The sequence below is a fragment of the Saimiri boliviensis genome, chromosome 21, assembly GCF_048565385.1.
Source record: "Saimiri boliviensis isolate mSaiBol1 chromosome 21, mSaiBol1.pri, whole genome shotgun sequence".
Taxonomy (NCBI): domain Eukaryota; kingdom Metazoa; phylum Chordata; class Mammalia; order Primates; family Cebidae; genus Saimiri; species Saimiri boliviensis.
Window position 1 is genome coordinate 2136428 of NC_133469.1, and position 25477 is coordinate 2161904.

At 61.1% G+C, this 25477-nt stretch overlaps 1 protein-coding gene across 7 annotated transcripts; it reads right to left on the minus strand.

The window, feature by feature from the left end:
- Positions 1-3764: 3764 nt before the first annotated feature.
- TTLL12 (tubulin tyrosine ligase like 12) lies at positions 3765-24526 on the minus strand. 7 transcript variants are annotated; one of them, XM_074391220.1, is made up of 15 exons: positions 24301-24380; positions 23729-23866; positions 20683-20858; positions 18204-18402; positions 17331-17490; positions 17108-17241; positions 13523-13599; positions 11334-11450; positions 11047-11241; positions 10595-10706; positions 9327-9478; positions 8771-8852; positions 6521-6589; positions 5801-5939; positions 4713-5236 (listed from the first exon to the last, which is right to left on the minus strand). In XM_074391220.1, exons 2-15 carry the CDS (start codon positions 23822-23824, stop codon positions 5085-5087), a joined length of 1860 nt encoding a protein of 619 aa, XP_074247321.1. In that variant the 5' UTR covers positions 23825-23866; positions 24301-24380; the 3' UTR covers positions 4713-5084. The 7 variants fall into 7 exon arrangements, with proteins under 7 accessions (XP_039318971.2, XP_074247321.1, XP_039318972.2 ...); XM_039463038.2 differs by having other exon boundaries at positions 23816-23866; positions 24301-24379; XM_039463037.2 differs by lacking the exon at positions 23729-23866 and having other exon boundaries at positions 3765-5236; positions 24301-24526.
- Between the last annotated feature and the right edge of the window lie 951 nt (positions 24527-25477).

Genomic DNA, 25477 nt, shown 5'->3' on the forward strand with positions numbered 1-25477 from the left:
CATGGCGTCTTTGCTTGGGTGGGACCCTGGCCACGGGGAAGAGGAGCTGCCGGGTCTCAGCAGGACCTGCCTGCGCTGGCTTCTCCAGACAGGGCTGGTTCCAGCGGGGGCTGCCCCGGCTTCCCCGGACGCTCCGGGAGCCCTGCAGATGAATGGAGCAGTCCTGGGTGTCATGCTGGCTCAGACCCAGCTGGGGCTGTGGGCGTCGGCAGAGAGAGGGGTCCCGTCTGCTTCCCGTGGCTTCTGGGATGCTCAGCCCGGGCCCTTGAACGGCCAGGCCCATAACCAGCGTCCGATGCCTGGTCCTGCCCAGTACGTGGCCCTCAGCTGGTTTTGTCCAGGACAGAGCTGGGGGTGCTGACTGCCCCATCCCCCAGGTACCCAGTTGGCTCAAGGTGGTGTCAGAGGCAGGAAAAATTAGGTCCCAACTCGAGCAGACAGGGCCTCCTTGCTGGCCCAGAGCGGCCAGGATTGGGGGGGCCAGTCTCTCCCTCACCCCGGCTTCCAACTAGGAGACCCATGGCCTCTCTAGGCAGCTGTTTGGGGTAAATGAGTCCCACACACGGCGCTCCTGTCCTGCTACTGGTCACCACGCCTGCAGCACTCAGCAGCACAGCCTGAGGCTCCCTCCCCTCCACCAGGCCTGACCCGCTGGGCTTTTTCTTTGTTTTTGGTGGCTAAGTTCATTCAAATTGGCAAAATGTTCATAGACAGCTCATCATCACTCAGCAGCCCGAGGCTGCTCCTTCCTGCTCCTACTCTTATGTCCTCGCCTGATGCGTACGCTCAGATGCAACCTGATGTTCACGAAAGCTCGGGGGCAGAGGCTCACATCACCTGTAATACCGGCACTTTGGGAGGCTGAGGAGGGAGGACTGCTTGAGGCCAGGTATTTGAGACAAGCCTGGGCAACACAGAGACACAGGGGGATTTTGTCTATACCATCCACTTGGACACACACAGACACACACACAGTCTATACGTCCACTCTGACACACACACACACACACACATGTGCGCACAGAGATACGCAGACACACACAGGCACAGACACACACACACACAGATGCACACACAGTCTATACGTCCACTCTGACACACACACACACACACACACACGTGCGCAGAGATACGCAGACACACACAGGCACAGACTCACACACACACACAGATGCACACACAGTCTATACGTCCACTCTGACACACACACACACACACACACGTGCGCAGAGATACGCAGACACACACAGGCACAGACTCACACACACACAGATGCACACACACAGTCTATACCGTCCACTCTGACACACACACACACACACACACACATGCGCACGCACAGAGATACGCAGACACACACAGGCACACAGGCACACACACACACACAGACGCACACACGCACTGTCTATACCGTCCGCTCTGACACACACACAGACACACACACACGCAGACACACAGACGCACAGTCTATACGTCCACTCTGACATAACACACACAGACACACACGCACACACACTGTCTATACCGTCCACTGTGACAGACACACCACACGTGCGCAAGAAAACAGCTTGGGGAAAAAGATGAGCAGACAGTCCACGGCATTCTTCTGGAAGGGATGGCTCCCGCCCGGGGCTGAGCGGTTCCACCCTGAGCCCCAGCCTCCCACTCCCTTGACTCTGATAGTTTACTGCCAGACAGGTCACCCTCTGCAGGACCCAGCAGCTTCTTAACCATGGGCACTCGGCTGAGCCCACAGCCCACCCGGCTTTCCCGATGCCCACTGATGTGGAGGAGCCAGCTGGAGAGCTGCTGTGTGTCCCTTTCATTAACTCACTTCTGAGGTTCTCCAAAATACCCAGGTTGAATTCCTCCAAGCTACGTGCAGACATTACCGCAAGCAGCGGATGACAGAGAGGTCCCTGTTATCAAGAACTTTACAGGCCAGGCTGTCTCCTGTGCCAGCACGCTGGTGAGCATGCACCATCCCCTCAGGGCACAGGGGTGTCCTTCAGTGTCAAGGGACTGAGTGCATGCCAGACACTTAGGGATGGAAGAAAGTGGACCCCAGCCCCAGACTTCCGGGGTCTTTCCAGTGAGGCACGCGTGTGCCCGTTTCTCATCTCCACGACTTGTGGGGTTATTCATCTGCAGCAAATGTCCCACATAGCTCCTGCTGCCACAAAAACGCCCTGGAGAGACGGGCGAGGAGAACTCACTGAGCCTGCTGTCTGCCGGCTTCCTGTTAACCGCCTGGCCACGTTTCTCCTGCTCATAACAGCATCCCCCACCCCCACTTTTTTTTTTTGATAGGGAGCCTCAGTCTCTTGCCCAGGCTGGAGTGCAGTGGCACGATCTCTGCTCACTGCAATCTCCCGGGTTCAAGCAATTCCCCTACCTCAGCCTCCCAGTAGCTGGGACTACAGGTGCCTGCCACCGTGCCTGACTAATTTTTGCATAGAAGAGAGATGGGGTTTCATCATATTTTCGTCATATTGGCCAGGCTAGTCTTAAACTCCTGAACTTGTGATCTGCCAGCCTTGTCCTCCCGAAGTGCTGGGATTACAGGTGTGAGCCACCCTGCCCAGCCTACTCCCCTCTTTTCTAAGATGCTGCCATCCACTAGGGACTTAAGGCTTTGATGTTTCTGCGTGGGTTTATTATTTTTTGAGACAGAGTCTTGCTCTGTTGCCCAGGCTGGGGTGCAATGGCATGCTCAGCTCACTGCAACCTCTGCCTCCTGGGTTCAAGTGATTCTCCTGCCTCAGCCCCCTGAGTAGCTGGGACCACAGGTACACACTCCCTTGCCTGGCTAATTTTTGCATTTTTAGTAATGGGATTTCAACATGTTGGCCAGCCTGGTCTTGAACTCCTGACCTCAAGGGATCCAACCGCCTCAGCCTCCCATAGTGCTGGGATTACAGGCACGAGCCACCGCGCTTTGGATGGATTCCTAGCGCAGAGTGACGAGGGTGCGGTGAGTACCAGGGAGAAGCACTTAGTGGGATGTGCATCGCCATGGCGACCCCTCCGCACGTGAAGCCGGCTGGTATCCCGGCTCCTGGAGACCCTGGCTTTCGGCCTGCCTTGAGGGTGTGCTTGTGCAGTGAGCAGAGGTACAAGGACATGTGGGGACAGAGAACAGGCATCTGCAATCCTGGAAAGCCCGGACCATGCGGTCCTGATGCTGGGGGCTGTCCCAGTGCCTCCCTGGGCCGGCCTGTCTCCTGGGCAGCGGGTTTTAAGTGAGCTGAGAACCAGTTCAGCACCGGCCGCTGGGCTTCAAGACAAGAGTCTGTGTGGGCATCAGTCCCGAGGCGGGCAGCAGCGCGCTCCACGTAGCCCGCCTCGGGGCCGCTCCGCCTTCTGCATCTTAAATCTCCCTGGTCACCATGCGGCGCTGCGGCCACCCCGATGGCACCCATGCGTCTGCCCAGCGGCGGCCCACAGAGCCCGCCAGACGCCCCAGCAGCCAGGGTTTCTTACCGTCCCCTGACAGGACGAGGAGGCAGGTGCTGGGAGGCCGCCGTCTTCAGGGCCGCCAGGGCTCCGGGGCCACAGGAGGATCCAGGCTCCCGGCCAGCTCGGAACAGGAACCAGCGCAGGCAAGCTCGCTGGGGTGGAGGCCTGCGGTCTGAGGGCCATCTTCTTTCTTCTCCCACTTTCTCAAGGTGACTTCTTGGTCTTTGGGGCTTTTCAGCGACAATAAGGGCGACAGGCCACGCTGAGCCTGTGGCTCCAGGATCCAAAGAGCAAGGAGGGCAGGAGAGAGAGAAGACGGCCTTTATTGCAGCATGAAGCAAGTGAGGGGACCGCATGTCAGCAGCTCTCCAGGAGCCACCAAGGGCGATGGGCCCACCCCGCCCCTGCAACAGGCCCCCAGGGGCTAGAGCGTGGCTCCCACCCGAAGGGCCCAGACAACACCGGGAAGGCACCATCGTTGGGTGCAGCTTTGCTGCAAGAAAGGTTGTTCTCAATTTCAAAGAGGAGACACGGCCATGCCTAGCCCCGCCCTCCTGTGCGCTGGAAGGTTCTGGAAGCAGCTCGCATCTGCCTGGGGAGTTAGACCCACCCACTGCCCGTGAGCTGGGCCCAGGCACACTGTAGCCAAACAAAAACGCTGGCAGCTGACTCCCACTTTCGGAAGCACAATTAGAAAAGAACTGGAATTTTACATTTTTCTCCCATAGATTAAAAAATAAGAAAAAGCCAAGGTTGACTGTAGCTCCTGGGAGGTGCACCTGACTTGAATCCGAAGGTCTCCTCGGAATCCTTTTCAGCCTCGCGCTCTGCCGTCCGCCATCAGCCCCAGCCCCGGGTCCCCATCGCCGGAAGGTCCTGGCGCATCTCAGACGAGGGCGGGGGACCCTGAGGACTGCCCGGCGAGCAGGGCAGCCCCTGGGAAGACGGGGACTGACTTCCCTGTCGGGGTCTGTGACCCTCGGCAAATGGAAAAGGAAACGGTAGCAGAAGATGGCGGCTCCTGCTGGGACCTCAGTGGGAGGTTTGCTGGTGAAGGGTCCAGGGGAGCTGGATGGCGAGCCTGCTGGGCGGTGGCCTCAGGCTGTTCCTGGGCACTTGTCACATAGAGCCCTGTGGGTGCCGTGCGGGGCCCACACCCGTCCCAGGAGCATCCTGATGCACAAGAGCAGAGACCCTGGAAGTGAAATCCGCCTGCCCCGTGTGACACAGGGTTCCCAAACCCTTCCCTGTGGAACCCTGCCCCCGAGGACATCTTGTCTCGCTCCACGGAACCCTTCCCCCAGCAGCCCCGGAAACGCAGCTGGGAACAAACGCTCCACGTCAGGCACGCAGAGACTCATCAGCGCACGGATGGTGCTGAGGGGTGAGGACGGGGCCTGGGGCAGTGCGCAGCCCGGGGACACCATCCTGTCCTGCTTTGACCCGTGGCGGGAGGAGGACGCTGTGCTCCCGGACTCTGAGGCCGGGAGCCAGGCTCAGCGGGACAGAGGCCTGGGGCTGAGGCTGTGCCCGGGGCCAGTGTGGGGAGGGAGGTGGGGACCTTTGCAGAAGCAGCTCCGAGAACTGAGGTTGGAGTCCTGCCCCAAGCACAGGACGCTGAGTGTCTAGACGAGGCGGGTGACGTGGCAGCCCTCAGGCTGGTCCAGAAACAAGGTGCTGAAGACGTCGTTGAAGAAGGTGGGGTGGTACCTGCAGGCTCGTTCGCAGTCAGGGTTGAAGTTCACCTCCAGGATCTGCGGCTGCATCACCGGCTTTCCTGACGACAAAGAGCGCGGCAGCGGGTGAAGGCTCATCGGCCTCCGCTCCTGCAAGGGCAGTGTCCTGGGACCCAGCAAAGGCCGGGGAGGCCACGGACCTGAGCTCTGATTCCCAGGACGGGCAGGGCAGAGCCGGGCCTGGAACTGGGCAACTGGGGTCTCTAGGAGATTTCTGCTTCTCCAGGAAAGGCCAGGGCTGCCTCCAGCCCTAAGATGAGAATCTGTCCCTTTAAGCTTGGATGTTCAGTTTAATTAAAAAAAAGAGGAGGGGGGCCGGCCAGGGGGTGTGGGTCCGGACGATCAGGGTGCCTTTCCCACGGGCCTCCTGTCCTGTGAGCTCACCCTGACAGAGGCCCCACCCGCGGCCCTGCCCTCCCCTCCCCACTGTGCAGCAGGTACGGCCCTTCCCTGTGGGCCGAGCCACGGCTTTCCCCAACCCTGATATCTGGCCTGTTCAAGCCAGAAGACAGCCTGGGGCCGGCCCCTGCCTTCTCCAGGCACACGGCTGGCTGGCGGAGGGGGTGCCTGGTGGTTTGGATCAGCAGATGGGGAGCCCCTCTTACCATCTGCACGGCTGTCCCACTTCAGCATGAGGTCGACGGCATACATGGCCCGGGAGGAGGGGTAGTCGCAGAGGCCCAGGGGTGGTGGCTTGGCACAGGCCACCTGGAACAGCTCCGTGAAGGCCCGAAAAATCTCAGCCTGGGGATGGAGGCGGCTGAGTTACGAGGCCTGCTCAGAGCAGCCTCTCCGTAGAGGGGGTTTGCTGCCCCTGCCTGAGCCCTGGGCCCCAAGTCGCCCCGTCCCGTATCTTCACGTCTGTAGCCCTCACCAAGGCCACCTCCACCCAACACCTGCCCTCTTACTTCTGGCGCCCGCCTTCCGAAAATCTGCCCGTCTCCTGCCTCAGACCCCCATTGCTCCCCACTACCCCGAGTAGCTCAACACAGCACCCAGAATGCCGCTGTCGGAAGTGGGGGCCCAGCCCACACTCCAAACACCTGGGATGCGGGGCCAGGCAGTGCTACCACCCTCTGGCTGTCCCAGGGGTGCCCCACATGCCTCTCCAGGGCACTCCCGCCCTCTCAGGAGCACCCACAAAGGCCCAGGTGGACAGGAAGCGAACCCACGCTGTCGCGCCAGCCTCTGGAGAAGGACCAACTGCAGGGGACAACGGCCCCTCTCCCAGCCCATGCCAGCCAAGGAGGAGGGAGCAGTTCCTGCAGGCCCCCAGCCTGGGACCTGCCCCACCAGTCTGAGGTGGTGTGTACGACAGCACTTACCTGGACGTCCGTCCAGGGAAATTCTGGGTATTGCTTCTGAAACTCAGGGATGAAGTCTTCACAGTGCACCTGCAGCAGACACGGGGCCCATCACGCTCTGCCCAGGCCTCTGCTGGGCTGGGAGCGGGGGAGCCTGCCACTGCCTGGACCAGGAGCTTCTGACACTGGGTGGGGGTTCCAGGAGCAAGCAGCCTGCCCCAGCCCCTCAGCATACTAACAGGAGGCAGGAGATGGGAGTCCAGCTCTGGGTCTTCCTGTGTGACTCTGGACAAAGGGATTAACTTCTCTGAGCCTGTTTCCTCCTCTGTGCAATGGAAGAATGTGCCCTGCCCAGTAAACTGACTGCCACGCTGCTTCGAGGCTCACACAAGACACACAATGTCCAGGGCTCCAGAAACTGCAGGCCCTGCGGTGGCACCCGCCCTCACACTCAGCTTGGTATGGCACAGAGGGCGCAGAGCTCAGACCCGATGCAGGGCCCGCCCGTTCCCTGGCTCGGCGCCGGCTCCGAGTGCTCAAGGTATGCATGACTTTACCCGAAACACACCCTAGGAAGGTGGCAGTTGGCTCAGGGTTCTCCCAGACAAGGACAAGCCAGGACAGGCCCCTAGGGAAGCTACCATCCACGCTGTGCTGGACACACGTCCCCAGGCACAGGGCTCCAGGACAGGACTCTCGGGATGACCCCCACAGTACAGAAGGGAGGGACTCGAGACCCTGAGGGTGACTTCCAAGCACGTCTTGGGGCCCTGCTGGGGGCTCTGGGTCCCAGTGAGACGGTGTCAACACAGGTAAGGAGAAGGGGGACAGAAGTGACAGGGCCACTCGACCCCCGCGCGGAGCGTGCGCTGGTACTGCAGCCACCATGGCATGGCAGGGCCCTTTCTCCAAGCCCTCCCAGAGGACTCCTCGACACGGGCACAGCCCGGTGGTGCCTCCACGCATGTTCCCGTGTCACGGTTTGTCATTAGTGAAGACCTCGGATAACAGACTGCAGCCGTGCTCAGCAACAACCCTGAACCTCAAACACGCCACTCAGCCAGCAAAGCTGCAGAAGGATCCACTCCATTAGATGGTGTAGGGCCGGGCCCGTGGTTCACGCCTGTGATCCCAGAACTTTGGGAGGCTGAGGCAGGCAGATCACTTGTGTCCAGGAGTTTGAGACAAGCCTGGGCAACATGGCGAAACCCTGTCTCTACTAAAAATACAAAAAAATTAGCTGGGCGTGGAGGTGTGTGGCTGTAGTTCCAGCCACTCGGGGGGCTGAGGCAGGAGGATCGCTTGAGCCCAGGAGGCTGAGATGGCAATGAACTGAGATCACACCTCTGCATTCCAGCCTGGGTGACAGAGTGAGATCCTGCCTCTCAAACCAAAACCTAAATAAGCAAAACAGCCGCTTGAATGGTCAGGGGCATGCTCATGCTGAAGAGAATCAACACGGGGCTGGGAATGACAGCCACACCTTCAGGAGCAAGGGAAGGCTGGGGCTGGGTGCAGGGGGCGTCCACGCTGGCGGGCTGGCGACAGGCAGGGTGGGGCAGGTGTTTTATGCATCTGAAACACTCATAACCTGCCAGCTCAGAGAGGACTTCGGGACTTCCTTCCTTCCTGTACCCAGAGCCGGCCTCTCGCTTCTGTGCAGGCTGTGTCTACCTGGCCCAGGTGCTCTGGCTGGGCAGCTCCAGGTTCTCACCGCCACCTTGGAAGGGCCTCTGTCCAGATGCCCCTGAGCTCCAGGCACTCGGATGTTGCAGCTGCCATTCAGTGAGTGCCGGCGGCACGGGGCAGTGCTCAGCACTGTGCATCCGGGAAGACGGGAGGCCCCGGACCCAGGCAGGGTGACCGGCCAGCAGGCGGCCGGACCAGGTGGGGCCTCTCGGCATGAATCTCTGTGCTTCTCCGCCTGCCCTGGCCGCTTTTCCGGTTGAAGTGGCGGTGAGGAGTCAGCCCGGCTGGGAACCCGCCGTCTCAGCCTGCTGCTGGACCCCTCCCCACCTGCATCTGTGTCATGGCAAACACAGAGTGGCCCTCTGCGCCGTGGGGAGGCCTGCCCCTGCCTGAGACAACACAGAACCCAGCCCGGCTCGCCAGGGCAGTGCTAACAATCGCCTTCCACGGCAGGAGCTCAGGAGGCAGCTCCGGCGACAGGCCCCGGGGGCCAGTCCTCCCAGGAGGCAGTGTGGGCGGGGCGGGGGCTGGGTCTGCACTGGCCTCCACGTGAATCTGCTCTCCGGCTTCCTCAGGCCCTACCTGCTTCAGCACCACATCCGGGTCGTAGTTCATGACCGTGAAGTGCTTCTCGTAGTCGTCCAGGTCGTTGAGTGCAAAGGCCCTGGAGGGCAAGCGGGAGGACACAGGCATGGGTTCCTGAGCTGGCCTTGTCCCCCGAGGGAGGCACCACCCGCTCAGCCTTCCCAGGGGCTCAGGGCCTGGGGCAGGAGCCCGTTCCCTCGTCCGTGCGGGTGGGGGAGCCCCCCGGCCCCACCGAGCTGGGGTGGAGGTGAGCGAGACGCCGTGAAGTCTCCGCAGGTCCACAAACACGGCACCTGGTTCTCACACTGGTGCCCATTTCACAAAGAATGTTCACATCCATCGTTGTGGGCGATGCCAGGACTCTGACGGGGGTAGGGCAAGTCACCACCAACGACCACCAAGGGAGACGGGTTCCCAGGGCCACTCACTGGGTAGGTGACGGAGGGCGAGTGCCATCAACGCCTTCTGATTCCAAAAAGGGCCCGTGGCCCCCCCAGCACCTCCACCCGGTGCCCCAGCTCCCCGCCCCCGGACCCAGCCGGCCCCCGCTTACCGGTTGGAGAACCGCAGCCAGAAGACATCGTAGACGAACAGCCGCAGGGGCTTCACGGAGCGCAGCAGCACCACGTAGCGGACGTCGAACTTGACCTTTCCCACGTCTTCCCGGAGGAACAGCACGGGGCTCTCGATGTACTTGGACACGACCTGCAGGCCACAGGCGCAAGCTCGGCCCTCGCCTCCCCCCCCCCCGGGGCCAGGACAGAGCCCCGGGGGCTCCCGAGCGCACAGAGCCGTGGCGCGCACACACCTGGCGCACGATGCTCCTCCTTTTGCCTTTCAAACCTGCCCAGGTTGCCGCAAAGTCTGGTTTTTTTTGTTGTTTGTTTTTGAGACAGAGTTTGGCTCTGCTGTCCAGGCTGGAGTGCAGTGGCACGATCTCTGCTCACGGCAAACTCCACCTCTTGGGTTCAAGCGATTCTCTTGCCTCAGGCTCCTGAGTAGCTGGCATCATGGGAGCCCACCACCCCCACCTAGCTAATTTCTGTATTTTAGTACAGACAGGGTTTCTCCATGTTGGCCAGGCCGCTTTATCTGCCTGCCTCGGCCTCCCAAAGTGCTGGGATTACAGGCATGAGCCGCCATACCACCAGCAAAGTCTTTACATTCATTTTCAACGGAAATGGAATAGAAATTCTCACCTGTCCACCTTCATCCCACGGCCCGAACTCTGCATGACAATTGTCTCTGTGACGCGTTTCCCACCAGCCTCTGACCACGTACACACCCCAAGTGGATCCCGTGTTCTGCAACCCCAATGCGGCCTCTGGATGTCCCCTTACTACGAGTCTTTACCACGGTTTGAGAGGCTCCCTGTCCAGGCTTGACCACTTCACCCTGCTGGGCAGCCATACCTGGCACTCTAGTTGCTAGGATCTTTGAGATCAGAAGCACCCAGGACAGTTCTTTTTTTAAAAACAAAACTCTGTTGCCCAGGGTGGAGTACGGTGGCACGATCACAGCTCACTGCAGCCTCAACTTCCCGGGCTCAAGTGATCTTCCTGTCTTAGCCTCCCGAGTAGCTGGGACCACAGGGGTGTGCCAACACTCCTGGCTAATTATTTTATTTCCTTGCAGAAACAAGATCTCCCAGGTTGGTTTCAAACCTCTGGACTCAGGTGATCCTCCTCAGCGCTTCAAAGTGCCGGGACCACAGGCGTGAGCCACCCTGCCCAGCCTGGACCTATCTGTGAGGGCCATGGCACTCGGTCCCCTTCGTCCCATCCCTCGCTGTCCAGCCAGGCCCTGGGCTGCGGGACCCACCTTGGGGGTGCTCTCTCGGTGCCGGATGATGCTGTGCAGGTTCTTGGTGACGTGGGTGTCCAGGCTGCGTGCCAGGTTCCAGGGCTTGCAGATCCAGTGGTTGTCCTCGCCCCTGGGGAGCAGAAGGACCGTCTGGGTGGTGGCTGGGCCTGTGTTCGGATGGTGCCTCCCCAGGACCCAGTGGCAGAAGAGGGCAGCCCACATCTCTTCGGGAGCTGAGGGCATGCCAGAGAGGAGGGGCCAGAGGCCAGGGCTCGGGAAACGAGGCGAGGTCTGCCGGAGCCCAGGGGGCCGTGCTGCAGTGGAGAGCTCCTGCAGGCCATGAGGCCGGCGCGATGTTCCAGGCCCACGGCTTGGCCCCTGCACCAGCTTCCACAGTGGCTGCGCGTGGAGGAGCAGGCGGACACAGAGGATGGGCCAGGGAGCGCGCCCATGCCGTGTTTGAGGCTTACCCCCTTTCCCGCTGCTGGAAGTAGCTGACAAACTGGGGCAGCTCAGTGCGCAGGTTGAAGGTCCGGGGCAGCCAGGGTGGGCCCTCGGGGCCGCCCGCCCGGCGCGCGACGGAGGCCAGGCAGTCCTTGACGGTCAGCAGGTTCTCGCAGGGGAACTGGTTCAGCAGCACGCCCGGCCTCTCCTGGCTGAGTTTCCTGCAGGGCGGAGGCAGGTGCACCAGCTTCAGGGGAGGCCCAGACCCGGAGGCGCCGACTGGGGGAGCCCCTGCGGGCGACAGTGCCCTCACCTGAAGTCCTTGAAGTGCGAGAAGCTGAAGAGGATGTCGGCGTCTGCCTCGCTCTGGGTGAGGGTGAAGCGCGGGTGGGTGAGGCTGCTGGCCACCTGCTGCATGTCCGTGTAGACCCTGCGGGGAGAGCCTGAGCTGGCTGACCGCGGCCCTCACGCGTCCAAGCGGGACTGGATAGAGCGCCAGCCCTGGCTCGAGCACTCCCGCCCTGTTCTGAAGCTAACGAGACCGAGGCGAGTCCTGGGCTCGAGTCACAATGTTGGACAGCTGGGTTCAGACCCCACTCGCTCCAACGTGCCGAGGGAGGGGGCAATCCATACCCTTTTGACACCTGGCTCCCCATCCGCAGGGCCGGACCACGCAGACAACCTCATTACGTGTTGTTAAAATTAGACGGCATAACTCGGGTGTTTATGATGTGCTCGCCCTTTCGCCTTACATGGATAAAAAGAGGATGAGGCTGCGGCCACCAACCTCACACAGACACACCAAGGGCCTCGGTGAGGCCTCCGCCCCGGAGTAGGTGGGGGGACTCAGGCCCCTGTCAGGTCTCCACCAGATGCACCTCTCAGCAAGAGCCCCTGGGCTGCCCGGCTGGGGCAGAGGCCAGCAGAGGGGAAAGCCCCTGGGCCTGGTGGAGGGGGCAGAGTGGAACAGCCCACCTGTTTCCATCTGGGCCAGGTTTGGGCAGCCAAGGGCAGTGTCTGGGAGCTTTGGGGAGGGGCTCCTGGGAGGGCTGCGCCTCATCTGTGACTGCTTCCGAGAGGGGTCCAGCCTGAACCTGGGGGCCTGGCCTTCCTTAACTCAGCAGCCACACCTGCAGCCTCCTGGGAGGGGCCCTCCTGGCAGCCCAGGTGCCTGTTCTAGGTGCCCAGCATGGTCACGGCCAGCAAAGCCTCCCTCCTGGCATGCATGGGCCTGGCTGTGTGTTGGTTTCCAGGACTGAATGAGCACATCTGGGTAACTGGAGCAGCTCCATGACATGCAGAGTTGGTAACGTGACCCCAGGGTACCCAGAGGACAGGGGAGGGATGGGACCAGTGGTGGCCAATGCTCCTCCCCAGGGGGCCTTTCACCCACTGCCATCATTTTCTATTTTTTTTTTTTTTTTTTTTTTAATGGAGTTTCGCTCTCGTTACCCAGGCTGGAGTGCAATGGCGCGATCTCGGCTCACCGCAACCTCCGCCTCCCGGGTTCAGGCAATTCTCCTGCCTCAGCCTCCTGAGTAGCTGGGATTACAGGCACGCGCCACCATGCCTGGCTAATTTTTTGTATTTTTAGTAGAGACGGGGTTTCACCATGTTGACCAGGATGGTCTCGATCTCTTGACCTCGTGATCCACCCGCCTCAGCCTCCCAAAGTGCTGGGATTACAGGCTTGAGCCACTGCGCCCGGTCTATCATTTTCTATTTTTAACTTTCAAGGGTGATTTTATTATTTTTTTTAAAAGGAGTCTCGCTCTGTCGCCCAGGCTGGGGTGCAGTGGCCTGATTTCCCCTCACTGCAGCCTCTGCCTCCCAGATTTCAAGCGATTCTTCCGCCTCAGCCTCCTGAGTAGCTGGGAGTACAGGTACCCACCACTATAATCTTTTTGTATTTTTAGTAGAGATAGGGTTTCACCATGTTGGCCAAGCTGATGCTGACCTCTGACCTCAAGTGAACCACCCACCTTGGCCTCCTAAAGTGCTGGGATTATGGGCATGAGGCACAGCGCCTGGCCTCAAGGGTGAGGCAGGAGAATGGCTTGGAACCCAGGAGGCAGAGGTTGCAGTGAGCCAAGAACACGCCACTGCACTCCAGCCTGGGTGACAGAGGGAGACTCTGTCTCAAAAAAAAAAAAAAAGTCTCCGGAACGCCCTGCTCACTCTTGCACTTCCTTTTTTTTTTTTTAAGACGAGGTTTCACCATGTTGGTCAGGCTGGTCTCAAAGTCCCGACCTCAGGTGATCCACCCGCCTTGGCCTCCAAAGTGCTTGGATAACAGGCGTGAGCCACGGCGCCCGGCCACTCCTGCACTTCCTGCAGCATTTTCTCTGGATCCTAAGGGCTCCACTCCCTGCACTCACCCCTGCTGTGCCCAGACACGCAGCTGACTTGCTGGGCGCCCATGTTCTGGGGCTGTGGGAACCACGAAGCCCGCGAGGTGGTGACTGAGGACAAGCCCCAGCCCAAGCAAAGGGGGCTACGTACTTGAAGACGTGGTTGTCGGGGTACACCGCTGGGCTGACGGCAAGGGGCAGCTTCTCCTTGTTTTCCTTCAGAATGGCCTAGAAGGAAACACATCAGAGGTAGAGATGAGCTTAAGGAAGGGGGGGACAGGCCGGCGCTGCGGCTCATGCCTGTAATCCCAGTACTTTGGGAGGCTAAGGCAGGTGGATTACATGATATCAGGAGTTCAAGACCAGCCTGGCCGACGTGGTGAAACCCTGTCTCTACTAAGAATACAAAAATTAGCCAGGTGTGGTGGCATATGCCCATAATCCCAGCTACTTGGGAGGCCGAGGCAGGAGAATCGCTTGAACCCGGGATGCGGAGGTTGCAGTGAGCTGAGATCACACCACTGGACTCTAACCTGGGTGACAGAGTGAGACTCCATCTCTAAGAAAAAAGGAAGAGAGGGAGGGGACACCAGTCTCCCTGCCCGGCGCCAGGTTCTATGGCCTCACTTCTAACACCCCAAAGCCTCTAACCACCCCTTCACCCAGGGATTCTGGGGCTCCGGGGCCCTCCGGTGCTGAGCAGTCCTAGTTTGGTGTCAAAAGAACAAGGTAAACATTGCTGCACATCTTCTCAGTGCTACCTGGAAATCACTGGGGGTGAGTGGGTGCCAAAACCCTCCTGGGAGGAGCCGCGTGGTTCTAGGAGCCCTGAGACCTGTCCTGAGCTTCACCAGTGTGGTAATTTAACACATGCCCATGTGTCTGCACATGGTGGCTGAAGCCAGTAATCCCTGCACTTTGGGAAGCTGAGGTGGAAGACTGCCTGAGCCAAGGAACGTAGGACCAGCCTGGGCAACATAGTGAGATCCTGTCCCTACAGAAAAATTAAATAATCAGCAGGGCTTGGTGGCAGTTGCCTAGAATCCCAGGTACTCAGGAGGCTGAGGCAGGAGGATTGCCTGAGGCCAGGAATTACAGGCAGCAGTTAGCTATGATCGTGCCACTGTACTCTAGCCTGGGAAAAAGCAAGACCACATCTCTTTAAAAACAATTTAGGGCCGGGCGCGGTGGCTCAAGCCTGTAATCCCTGCACTTTGGGAGGCCAAGGCGGGTGGATCACGAGGTCAAGAGATCGAGACCATCCCGGTCAACATGGTGAAACCCCGTCTCTACTAAAAATACAAAAAAATTAGCTGGGTATGGTGGTGCGTGCCTGTAATCCCAGCTACTCAGGAGGCTGAGGCAGGAGAATTGCCTGAACCCAGGAGGCGGAGGTTGCGGTGAGCCGCGATCGCGCCATTGCACTCCAGCCTGGGTAACAAGAGCGAAACTCCGCCTCAAAAAGAAAAAAAAAAAAAAAAAACGATTCAGACATGCCCTCAAACTTTGACACTGTCCTCCAAAGGCGGAGCTGCATCCATCTCTGAGGGTGCGATGGACCTAAGGAATCACTTCCAATCAGCAGGAAAAAGCTGGAAGAAACAGGGCTGCTTCTGTGGCGAGGCCATGAACCCGAGGCTTCCTCTTTGCTCTTTCCCTGGGATCAGCTGCTCTGAGAGAAATCAGGTGCCACGTCCTGGGGAGACCTGAGCACCCCTACGGAGAGGCCCACAAGGCGGGGAGCCCAGCCTCCTGCCAACAGCCAGCACCCACACAGCAGGCACGCACGCACGCCATGTGGAAGCAGGTCTGCAGCCCGACAGGCAGCCTGTGTCTCCAGGGAGACCTGGCAGAGGCACCCCGCTGAGCCAGTCCTCAACTCCCCACAGAACTCATGTGAGATAATAAATGTTCGCTGTTTTAAGGGGCTAAGTTTTGGAGTTACTTGTTACCCAGCTACAGCTAATGGACGTTGGCAACCCCAGGCCCAGAGCACAGACCCGACTGTGAAGGGTCCAATGGGAAAACGCAGGGACGCCTGGCCTTTTACCTCCTCCTCTTCCTGGTCAACACAGAGGTTCCCAAGGAAAAACATGAACTCTGGTTCATGTCCCATTCACAAAGAACCCCGAGACCAGGAAGTGTTTCTCCCTCCAGCTGCGTTCACAAAGGCATTTGCTTTTTCAGGTAAATGTGTCCTAAGCACCTTCCTGGTGCAGGGGCTCCAGGGGGCTCATAAACGGCCTCTAGTCTCACTAGACTGACCTCCTTGTTTTTCGCAAGGTTGGTTCAATCGCCACTGACGGAGACTGAAAGTGCCAGCAGGCCCCCAACAGCCCCCCCCACCGCAGTTGGCAGTGCCCGCAAACACACCGCCACTCTGCACACCCACTCTCATGTGAGCCAACTCGTCTAACCCTTCCCACAACCCTCTGAGGCCCTTAGCGCCTGGTGTGCAAGAAAGGCAACTTCAGTCCCCATGGGGCAAGCCTCAGCCTCAGCCCACAAGCCACCAGGTCCCCTTGGTTCCGGACTCTAGCTCTTCCACCCTCGGCAAGTGACTTAACCTCTCTGTGTCTCCATTTCCTCATCCTCCATAAGATGAAGATAAAAACAGAACTTGGCCAGGCGCGGTGGCTCAAGCCTGTAATCCCAGCACTTTGGGAGGCCGCGGCGGGTGGATCACAAGGTCAAGAGATCGAGACCATCCTGGTCAACATGGTGAAACCCTGTCTCTACTAAAAATACAAAACATTAGCTGGGCATGGTGGCGCGTGCCTGTAATCCCAGCTACTCAGGAGGCTGAGGCAGGAGAATCGCCTGAACCCAGGAGGCGGAGGTTGCGGTGAGCCGAGATCGCGCCATTGCACTCCAGCCTGGGCAACAAGAGCGAAAACTCCGTCTCAAAAAAAAAAAAAAAAAAAAAAAAAAACAGAACTTGTCAACTTGTAAGGAACAGTAGTACACGCCCACAAAGTACTAAAAACGGGCTCCCCTGTGGGCTGGTCCAAGCCTATGGAAGCAGCAGCAGATCAGAGGGCAGGGGAAGGAGAGAGGGGTCAGGGTCAGGAACCCCCTATCCAACCCTGCCTGGTTCTGGAGGTGGCTACGTTCCTCTTCCTCCCCCAGCACTGGGGGCTTGCCAACCCTGGCTCCCTAACCTGCCCTCCAGGCACTTCTGAGTGGGCCAGATGGGTCCCACGGGGCCCTGACCGAGACTAAAAGCACCTTTGTTATCAATAACAGTGACCAAGACAGTGACTTGCAGGCCTGCTGAGTGAAAAAGGGCTGAGATGTATGAACCCTGGGCGTTCCTGTGCCTTTGTGAGATGAAGGGGCCGAGCAGGGTTCACAGCCAAGACCAACTGCACAGCCCCGCTCCTTCCCGAGGGAGCGGCATGGGCCCTCTGGGGACAGAGGCTTGTAAGTACTCTTTGGACCAGTAAGACTGAGCTCCTTGTTCTGGGCATAGTTGGTCAATCACCAGCGACTTGGACCAGCACCATCCTCCCCAGGCATCGTGCGATCTGGAGCCCCAGCTGTGCAGCCACCGGCGGCCTCTGCTCCCTCTCTGAGCCCTTCGTCTCTCAGAGGCTCCCAAAACTCTCTACGCCTCCCAGAGTAACTGGCTCAGGGCCCAGCACCTGGCTGGTGCTTGGTAACATTTGGTGTCTGGACAGAGAACATTCTGGAAGCTGCCCCCAGGCAGACACGCCGGGGATGGAGGAGGGCTGACCTGGTAGTGCTCAGCGGGCGGCTCCGGCGTGCAGGAGCTGATGTCCAGCATGGCGGTGGGGGCCCAGGGCAGCAGCATGCACCTCCGCATCAGGGGGTCTGTCTCTCCGTAGGCAAAGTCCCGGGTCACCTCCTCTGTGCCAAGACACGTGTGCCCATCAGAGCGGGACGACGGGACACCGGGCCGGGGCCCGTCCTCCAGGGCGGGCGGGCGCCGGACTTACCGCCCGTGTCTACGTCCCTCAGGGGCCACAGCAGCGTGTAGGCCACCTGCTGGGGCATGTAGAAGAAGGGGGCCGTGGCAAAGCTGGGCACGTCCGCGTGCTGGATCCGCGAGCCGAACTCGTCCATGATGTACCACACCGGCACCCTGTCCTCGGCTGTCTGCAGACAGAGCACACGCAGCACTCCTCACCCACCCGCCCACCACGGGAACCACCCATCAGCCCACAGCCATCTCTCTGATCTTCAGAAAGGCCCTCTCACATGTGCCCCGGGCCCTTTAGCTAAGCTAGGGGCTCCGGGACGGCAGCCCTGCCTTTGCAGACCAGACCCAGGCCTGGAGAATGCGGGGTGCCAACTCACGGTAAAAGGGCATTTGGAAACAAGGCACGCAGCTCAGTACCCGTAGGGGTGTGTCTGGGTGTGTGGGCATGGAGGGAGGGGGCGTACTCTTTGAGCTCAGGGAAGGCTCCCTGGAGGAGGTGACATCTAAGCTAAAATCATGAGAAACAAGCAAGCATCTTTTCCCAAACTCAGAGTGGTAAGGGGCTGGAGCATGGGGTGAGTCGGGAGAGGCCAGCAGCGGTGGGTGAGGAACAGTCCAGGGCTTTTAAGAGAGTGACAGGGTCAGAGCAGCCAGGAAAGAGGTGGCCGAGTCACCTGGGCCCTTTTAGTTTAGGAGTCAGGGGGCTGCGTCCTGTGAGCCTGGATGTCAGCTGGCCCCGAGTCCCCAGCACAGTGTGCTCCTTAGGAAGCCACAGGAGAAAGTGAGTGGCTCGTTCTGGCCGGCCCTCCGCCCGCCCTGATGGCACAGGGCAGCAGAGGTCTGCATCCATGCCCATCCTCCCTGTGCTGGGGCCCAGATACCTACTCACCCCCTGGGCCAGCTGGTAGGTCTGGTTGAACTTCCACATCTCCTCCAGCACCAGGCTCACAGCCTCCGCACTGGGCAGCTCGCCGTGGAACTCGACGCCCATCAGGTTGGCCATGCGGTGCAGCAGCCCGGGCACCTGCAGCAGCTGCTGGCGTGCGTGCTCCACGCGACACGTCCAGGCGTGGTCGATGAGGAAGATGCTGCGGGCACAGGCCACCCGTGAGGCTGCCTGCCGGGCGTGCACGGTGCAAAGGGAGGCGGGAGAGGAAGAGGCCCAGGGCTGTGCTGGGACCAGGACTGGAGCTTCCTGAGATCTGGTCTACCAGGTGCTACAGTTATGCACAGTTTTGGACTCCAGGGGGCCTGGGTCGGGGGCTGGTGCTGCTGCTCACTCCCTGGGTGATCCTGAGCAAGCACCTCCGCCTCTTCAAGCTTCTCAAACAGGGCAGCAGGGGCCTCTACCGCCTGTCACCAGGCTGTCACAGCAGCAGCAGAGACCAAATATCTGGTACACCTACCGTCCACTAAGCACTTGTAACAAACACACCAGTGGTCACTAGCGTGACGTCCTCAACTGGACCTGGACCACTGTGGATCAGGCCCGTGCTGCCCATCTTCTTCCTTTTTTTTTTTTTTTTTTTGAGACGGAGTTTCGCTCGTTACCCAGGCTGGAGTGCGATGGCGCGATCTCGGCTCACCGCAACCTCTGCCTTCCAGGTTCAAGTGATTCTCCTGCCTCAGCCTCCCGAGTAGCTGGGACTACAGGCACCCACCACCATGCCTGGCTTATTCTGTATTTTAGTAGAGATGGGGTTTCTTCATGTTGCCTGGGCTGGTCTTGAACTCCTGACCTCAGGTAATCCACCCGCCTCGGCCTCCCAAAGTGCTGGGATTACTGGCGTGAGCCACCACGCCTGACCATGCTGCCCATCCTGCTGCCTGCAGGGCTCACACAGCGCAGCTGCCCAACAAAAGCAAAGGCCACACGCGCCGGCGGCCAGCACAGGCCGACGGCACGGAGGCTGCCACACAGGGCTCACCCGTGCAGCCAGCTCTTCTGCAAGCACCAGGGACTTTTCGTGGGAGAGGCTTCCAGTCCCCGCACACAGGAGCCCTGCAGCCCAGCTCCCGAGGGAAGCATGCCGGGGCTGTGGCACAGGAGGAGCTGTCCCCACCCTCTAGGACACGGGGCTGACCATACCCCTCCCAGAGCCCTGCTGGGTCAGGAGGCGCTGAACACACAACACACAGGTGTCTGATGGCAAAGCAGACCCCCGGCTCTGTTCCCCTTTTAAGATGAAAGGGGCAGCCAGTGTTCCGGTTCTCAGGCTGCGAGCAAGTTCAGGAGCGCGTGCCTTACTGTGCGTGGGTTAGACTTGCTGGCGGGCCCGTCCTAAGTGCGTGCACTCCCGCCCTTGTGCTCGAGTGCGTAAGCGTGTGATGCGGGGCAGAGCCAGGCCTTCGGGGGACCCTGGGCGCTGTACACAGAGAGGGATGGGGGTGAGGACGGAGAGCGTGTCGGGGCCTGGCGATCGGGGAGATTCAGGGGCAGAGGGCCTGGAGGCAGAAAGGCTCAGAAGCAGGTGGGGCTGAAACGAACACTCGGCCTCCAAATCCAAGACACTGGATCCCTGGCCCCTACTAAACATGGCTGGCAGTGGGGTAGTGGCTGCAGGCCCGAGAGAGGCCGGGAGCTCCCAGGGCGGCCACTGCATCTAACGCACCTGCTTCTGGGCCTGAGTGCCAAAGAACTCATGTCCCTGAACTTGAAGGGGAAGGTGAACCCGAGCACGCACGGGTGGGGGTACTGGGCTGCCCACATTCGGGGCGGCTTGCTACTGCCCACTCACAGCTGGAGGAGGACGCGGCAGAAGCTCTGCAGAAGAGACCAGACCCCTGCCCAAAGAGCTGTGCATGGACACAGGGGCCCAGCAAGTTTCTCGAAGGTTCCACAAAACCTTTGGCAGAGGGGCCTGCGGGCCCATTCTTGGGATAGCCACTCTTGGTCCCTGCGGGCAGGAAGCCTGCGGTACAGTCTCAGCTCTGTCCTAACTAGCCTGTGGCCTCGGCAAGGCTAGGCCTGCTCCGAGTCTCAGGTCCTCAGGTGTTCTGGGGCCCATCCTAGATTCCAGTTCAGCAGGACCGGGGAGGAGTAAGGCTGACCTGTACCCTTAACCTGGAGGGTAACCTCGAGCAAAACCGGAACTCCTAATCCCCTGTAGTAGACCGCTGCAGCAGTGAGGTGGCTGGGAGGTGCTCCCAGGCCGCAGTCCACCCAGACTCCACAGCAAAGCCCTGGGTTGCCATGGACCCTACTCTGAAGCTCTGATGGACACACCCCTGGCCATGTGTGCTGACCACAGAGCTGTTCTGAGGAAGATGTCCAGTGGTGGTGAAGGGCCCAGGAGGGTCTGCAGTCACTGCGTCTGCCACCTTTCACCAAGTGAAGGTCGTGGTGACAGCCCCGGCCAGCCTCCTACCTGTTGGGGTCAGCCTCCTGGAGCCCGCTCTCCCTGGTCACGATGACCTTGTAGCACAGCTCACTCCCGGGGTTGGGCTGCCTCTTCCGCGCCTCCTGGGCTGCCTCCTCCTCCTCCTCCTCCTCCTCCACTTCTTCCACTTGCATGATCCCAAACACTTCCCCAGCATCGAAAACCTGGGGGCCAGAGCTCGGGTCAGCAGGGTACTGCCTTCACCACTGGCTGGGACTTCCGCTCCAGAAAGCCACCCAACGTGCCACACCCAGGCCTCAAGGACGAACGTGCCTCCTTCAGAGGAGTGGGACCTGTTTAATGCAACTGCACAGTCTCGTGGGCTGGGAGACTGAAGCTCCTAGAGACGTCAGGGTCCGAACAGGGACCTAATGCACCTACCACGGGCTGGGCTGTCATCCAGAGCCCTTTGTCCCACGGGACACTGTGCACAAAGATGGGACTGCGAGGACCCTCTGGAGGTGTCCATCCCCCTCGAATTACAGGGAAAGAGAGGCCCCAAAGGTAAGAGGGTGGCTCCAGTCACAGTGGAGATCAATGGGAGTCAGGATCTTGGTGGCCAGGGGGACACCCAGTTTTCCCTCTCCCCACAAGAACCCTTCAACACTAGGATAGCTGAGGCAACTCACAGAGAAGCCTCCTTCAACCTGGCCCCAATCAAGGCCAACAGGAAGCAAAGGTCCAGGTCAGGGCAGGACAGGAAGGGCCTTGGTCCTGCCTGTGTGGCTAGTCAGGCAGGCAAGTGACCTCTTCCGGTGTATGTGGACCACAGGGGTCCCTGGCCCAGCCACGCTTTCGTATTGTCTGCCACGAGCCGGCAAGGGGGGCTTCTGGGCAGTCTGGAGCCGGGCAGTGTGGGTTCAAACCTTGGTTTCACCACTTCCTAGACAAGTGACCTTGAATAAGTTACTTAACTATCCACTGCGTGTTTCCTCTTCCACACAATGGGAATAACAGAACCTCCCTCTGAGGGCTCCTGAGAGAATCAGATGACTCATACCCAGAGCTCAGAGTGGGGCTCGGCCAGAACAAATGCTCTGTAAGCACACGGTGCCATTGTTACGCTTCTGAGACTCAGTTTCCTCACTTGCAAGAGGGGGTGTCATCCACCCTTCAGGACAGATGGACTGAAATCAACAGGGTACATGAAGTCCTGGCACACAGCGGGGGCTCAACAGAGACCAGTTTCTTCCTAAAACCTAGTTCCCAGTACTGGATTAAAAACGGCAGTTGAAAAGGCTGGGCGTGGTAATCCCAACACTTTGGGAGGCTGAGGCGGGAGGATCATGATGTCAAGAGTTTGAGGCCAGCCTGATCAACATGGTGAAACCCCGTCTCTACTAAAAATACAAAAACTAGCTGGGCGTGATGGTGGGCACCTGCAATCCCAGCTACTCGGGAGGCTGAGGCAGAACTGCTCGAACGTGGGAGGTGGAGGTTGCCTTGAGCTGAGGTCGTGCCGCTGCACTCAAAAACAAAACCGGCAGTTGGAAACTCACTTTCCGTAGGCGCAGGCAGCTTTTGTGCACTGGGCAGGACCTGCCCCGTGGCGGCATGAGGATGACACTCGTGGCCTTGCCCAGGGAGCTGATGGCCGAGTAAGGTCTGGGCCACCTGAAGAATATCAGGTAAATTGCTCTGGGGCCTGGAGGGCCCGGGAAGACTCATGGATGAGGAACCGTCATCAGAGGCCAGATTTGAAGAAGCGGAAGATTTAAACATGAGGCTGTGTGGTGAAGATGGAAAGGGACTCCAGGCAGAGGGAAGAGCAAGAGCGAAGGCTGGAGGCAGACAGCCCAGGGTGGAGCAAACCAGGGGTCACATGGAGGACAAGGCACCCGTGACAAGGGGCATTGGGTTCTCCTTTGTCCTCAAGATGGGTCTGGGGAGGCTACTGCTTTGTCCAGTTTAGGACCGGAAGGAGGCTAAGACCTCAGGCTTCCACCCCAGTACTCCAAATCCCCAGGGGACGGAGTGAGGCTGAGGACAGAGAGCCTGCCTGAAGCCTGACTTGCCTTCACCCCCCTGTGAAATGGGGGTAACCACAACACCTCCATGGCAGGACTGGAAGAGCTCCCGAGGGGAGAAGGGGGTGGTTCTGCACCTGGGAAGCTTGTGCAGACAGAAGAGTGGACACTTTGAAAACTCCTCTTTTAGTTTCCCCACCCTTTACAGGGCAGCTGACCTCCGGCTGGCGGCGAGGGGTGGAAGGGCCCACGACGCTGGCGGGCGGTCCTGCTGCCGCCCGGTCTCCCCCACACCTGGGCCAACGGCAGCAGGAAGAGCTCCAAGTCCGTGTCTGGTAAAGCAGTGACTCAGCTCTGCCCTTAATGGCTAGGGAGGGTCACGGAAAAACACTGGCTGCCCCTTAGTAGGGCAACAGCAGGCAGGGCGGCCTGGGCAGGGGAACGTGACGAGGTGGCGACCACCCTGTGTGCCGGGCGTATTTCTCATGCCCCCTCCCATCCCTCCAATACTGAGCGAGTCAGGTGCTGTCTCACCGTCCCCTTCCTGGAGAACAGGACTCTCAGACGGGCATGACTGGCCAAGGGAGGGTGTGCTGCCGCGCAGGCTGGCCGGGCAGGGGCCGGCCATGCCCGCTGTGCTGCTTCCACGCAGCACATGGGACCCCTCTTGTCCTCATGAGCAAACCCGGGTCCCTTCCACCCAGCGCGGGCGTCGGACCAGAGCGGGCCTCAGAAAGCATGGCAGAAGCGAAGGGCGGAGGAAACTGTCACACTGTAGTGTGAGGAGCTGTCACTGCACGTTTCCAGCAGGAAGGTTCCTGGTCCAACCAGGGTCACACGGAGACACCGGCTCAGAGACCGTGGGGTCTGGCCAGCAGCCAGGCTCAGGGACCTCCAGTACCCGGCCCGGGACCCTGTTTTTGGCTCTGGGGTTCCACTTCATCACCTGCGCCACTCGGCTCCTGTCAGTCAGGGAGGTGGCACCTGGAGGCGATGCCCCCCCCAGCCGGCCCGGGAAGGTGCTGCGGGGTCAGCCCCCGGGCACGCAGCCAGAACCCAGGGCTCACCCCCAGCCAGGACAGCACGAAACGCTCCGGAGTGGAGCGGGACGGGCCATGCTCACGGAACAGGAGAGAACCCAGAGGCTCCCAAACCTTTTCCATGTTTCTTTAGAGCTCTCCACGTCCCCGTCTGTTTTCTTTAATCTGCAAGATGAGGGGAACCCGAGGCTCGAATCCAACGAAAACTCACGGAACTCCGTGAGCCCAACAGCTACAGCTACACACATCCACGGGGCTCCCGCTGTCCCTCCGGGGCAGCGGCTGAAAGACCCCTCTGAAGGGACCCGGGAGCCGCAGGTTCTCATCTGTAAACTGGGGGTGACGCCTCCGACTCCCGGCAGGGCTTCGGGAGGCTCGGGCGTGGGAGGAGCTCAAGTCTCCCCCGCAGCCTCGGGCCGGCCTCGGGCCGGGCAGGTCGGGGCCGCAGGTGTCCCCGTCTCCCGCCCGCGTCGCTCCTCGGCCCCCAACTCCGCGCCGCTCCGGGACGGCCCGGGGAGCGCCCGTTCTCGCCCCGCGCCGCGGGCTCCCGCCGCGCTCCCGCCCCGGCCGCCGCACGCGCCCGCCGCCCTGCCCCGCACCTCGTGCTCCAGCTTGTGCAGGAGGCGGCCCCAGTAACGCTCGGGGACCCCCGAGGCGCGCAGCGCCGGGCCGTGCAGCGCCGCGAACTCGGCCAGGGCCCGCGCAGCCTCCTCCGGCGTCGGGCCCGGGCTGCTGCGCTCCGCCGGCGGGCGCTCGGGGCCCCGCTCGGCCTCCATGGCGCCGCACCCGCGCCGACTCCGGCGCCGCCGCCTCGGCCCGCCCCGCTCGCCCCGCCCTCCCGCCTGGGCCCGCCCCGCCCCGCCTCGGCCCGCCCCGCTCGCCCCGCCCTCCCGCCTGGGCCCGCCCCGCCCCGCCTCGGCCCGCCCCGCCCCGCCGTCCCGCTCGCCCCGCCCTCCCGCCTCGGCCCGCCCCGCTCGCCCCGCCCTCCCCGCCCTCCCGCCTCGGCCCGCCCCGCCCCGCCGTCCCCGCCCTCCCCGCCGTCCCCGCCCTCCCCGCCGTCCCGCCTCGGCCCGCCCCGCCCTCCCCGCCCTCCCGCTCGCCCCCTCCCGCCCTCCCCGCCCCTCCCGCCTCGCCCCGCCCCCTCCCGCCTCGCCCCGCCCCCTCCCGCCTCGCCCCGCCCCTCCTCCTGGCCTCCCGCCCGCCCCGAGCCGGCTACTGGCGGCCCCAGAGCACGCACTGTGCGTCCGCGAGGCGAGTGCGTGAGCGCGGGCTTGAGGGGCGGGGCGCGCGCCTATGGCTGCGCCCGTGGTTTCGAGCTGCCACCTTGTACGCACGCGCGGGTGGTGGGGGCGGAGCTTTTCTCACTCAGCCCGCGGCCACCCCGGGGAATGCCGGGAGGGCGGGGCACCTGCGTCCGGCTGACCGGAAAGAGGCGCCACCGCCCGCCCGGAAGGGGCCCCGGGGCCGGAAGCCGGCGGGGCGGTAGCGCGGACGTCCGCAGGCGCGCCCCGGGGAGGACGGACTCGGTTCCTGGGAGCGCGTCTCCGGATTTGGACGCTGCGGGGTCGGCGCCCTTCTCCGTTCCTTCATTTTGGATTTGGAATGGGCGCCACCACGCCGAGCTAACTTCCGTGTTTTTGGTGGAGCTGGGGTCTCACCATGTTGGCCAGGCTGGTCTCGAACCCCTGATCTCAGCGGATCCACCCTCTTGGGCCTCCCAGGGTGCTGGGATTACAGGCGCTGGCCCGTTTTCTGAGATGGAGCCCCGTCTCGCTC

Excerpts from the sequence above, each read along its gene's own strand:
- TTLL12 (XM_039463037.2), bottom strand. The coding sequence starts at position 24,477 with ATGGAGGCCGAGCGGGGCCCCGAGCGCCCGCCGGCGGAGCGCAGCAGC. Across the intron at positions 18,403-20,682 it reads CAGGAGGCTGACCCCAACAG|CATCTTCCTCATCGACCACG; the intron begins GTAGGAGGCTGG and ends CTGTGCCCGCAG. Across the intron at positions 13,600-17,107 it reads CGCCCGCTGAGCACTACCAG|GCCATTCTGAAGGAAAACAA; the intron begins GTCAGCCCTCCT and ends GTTTCCTTCTAG.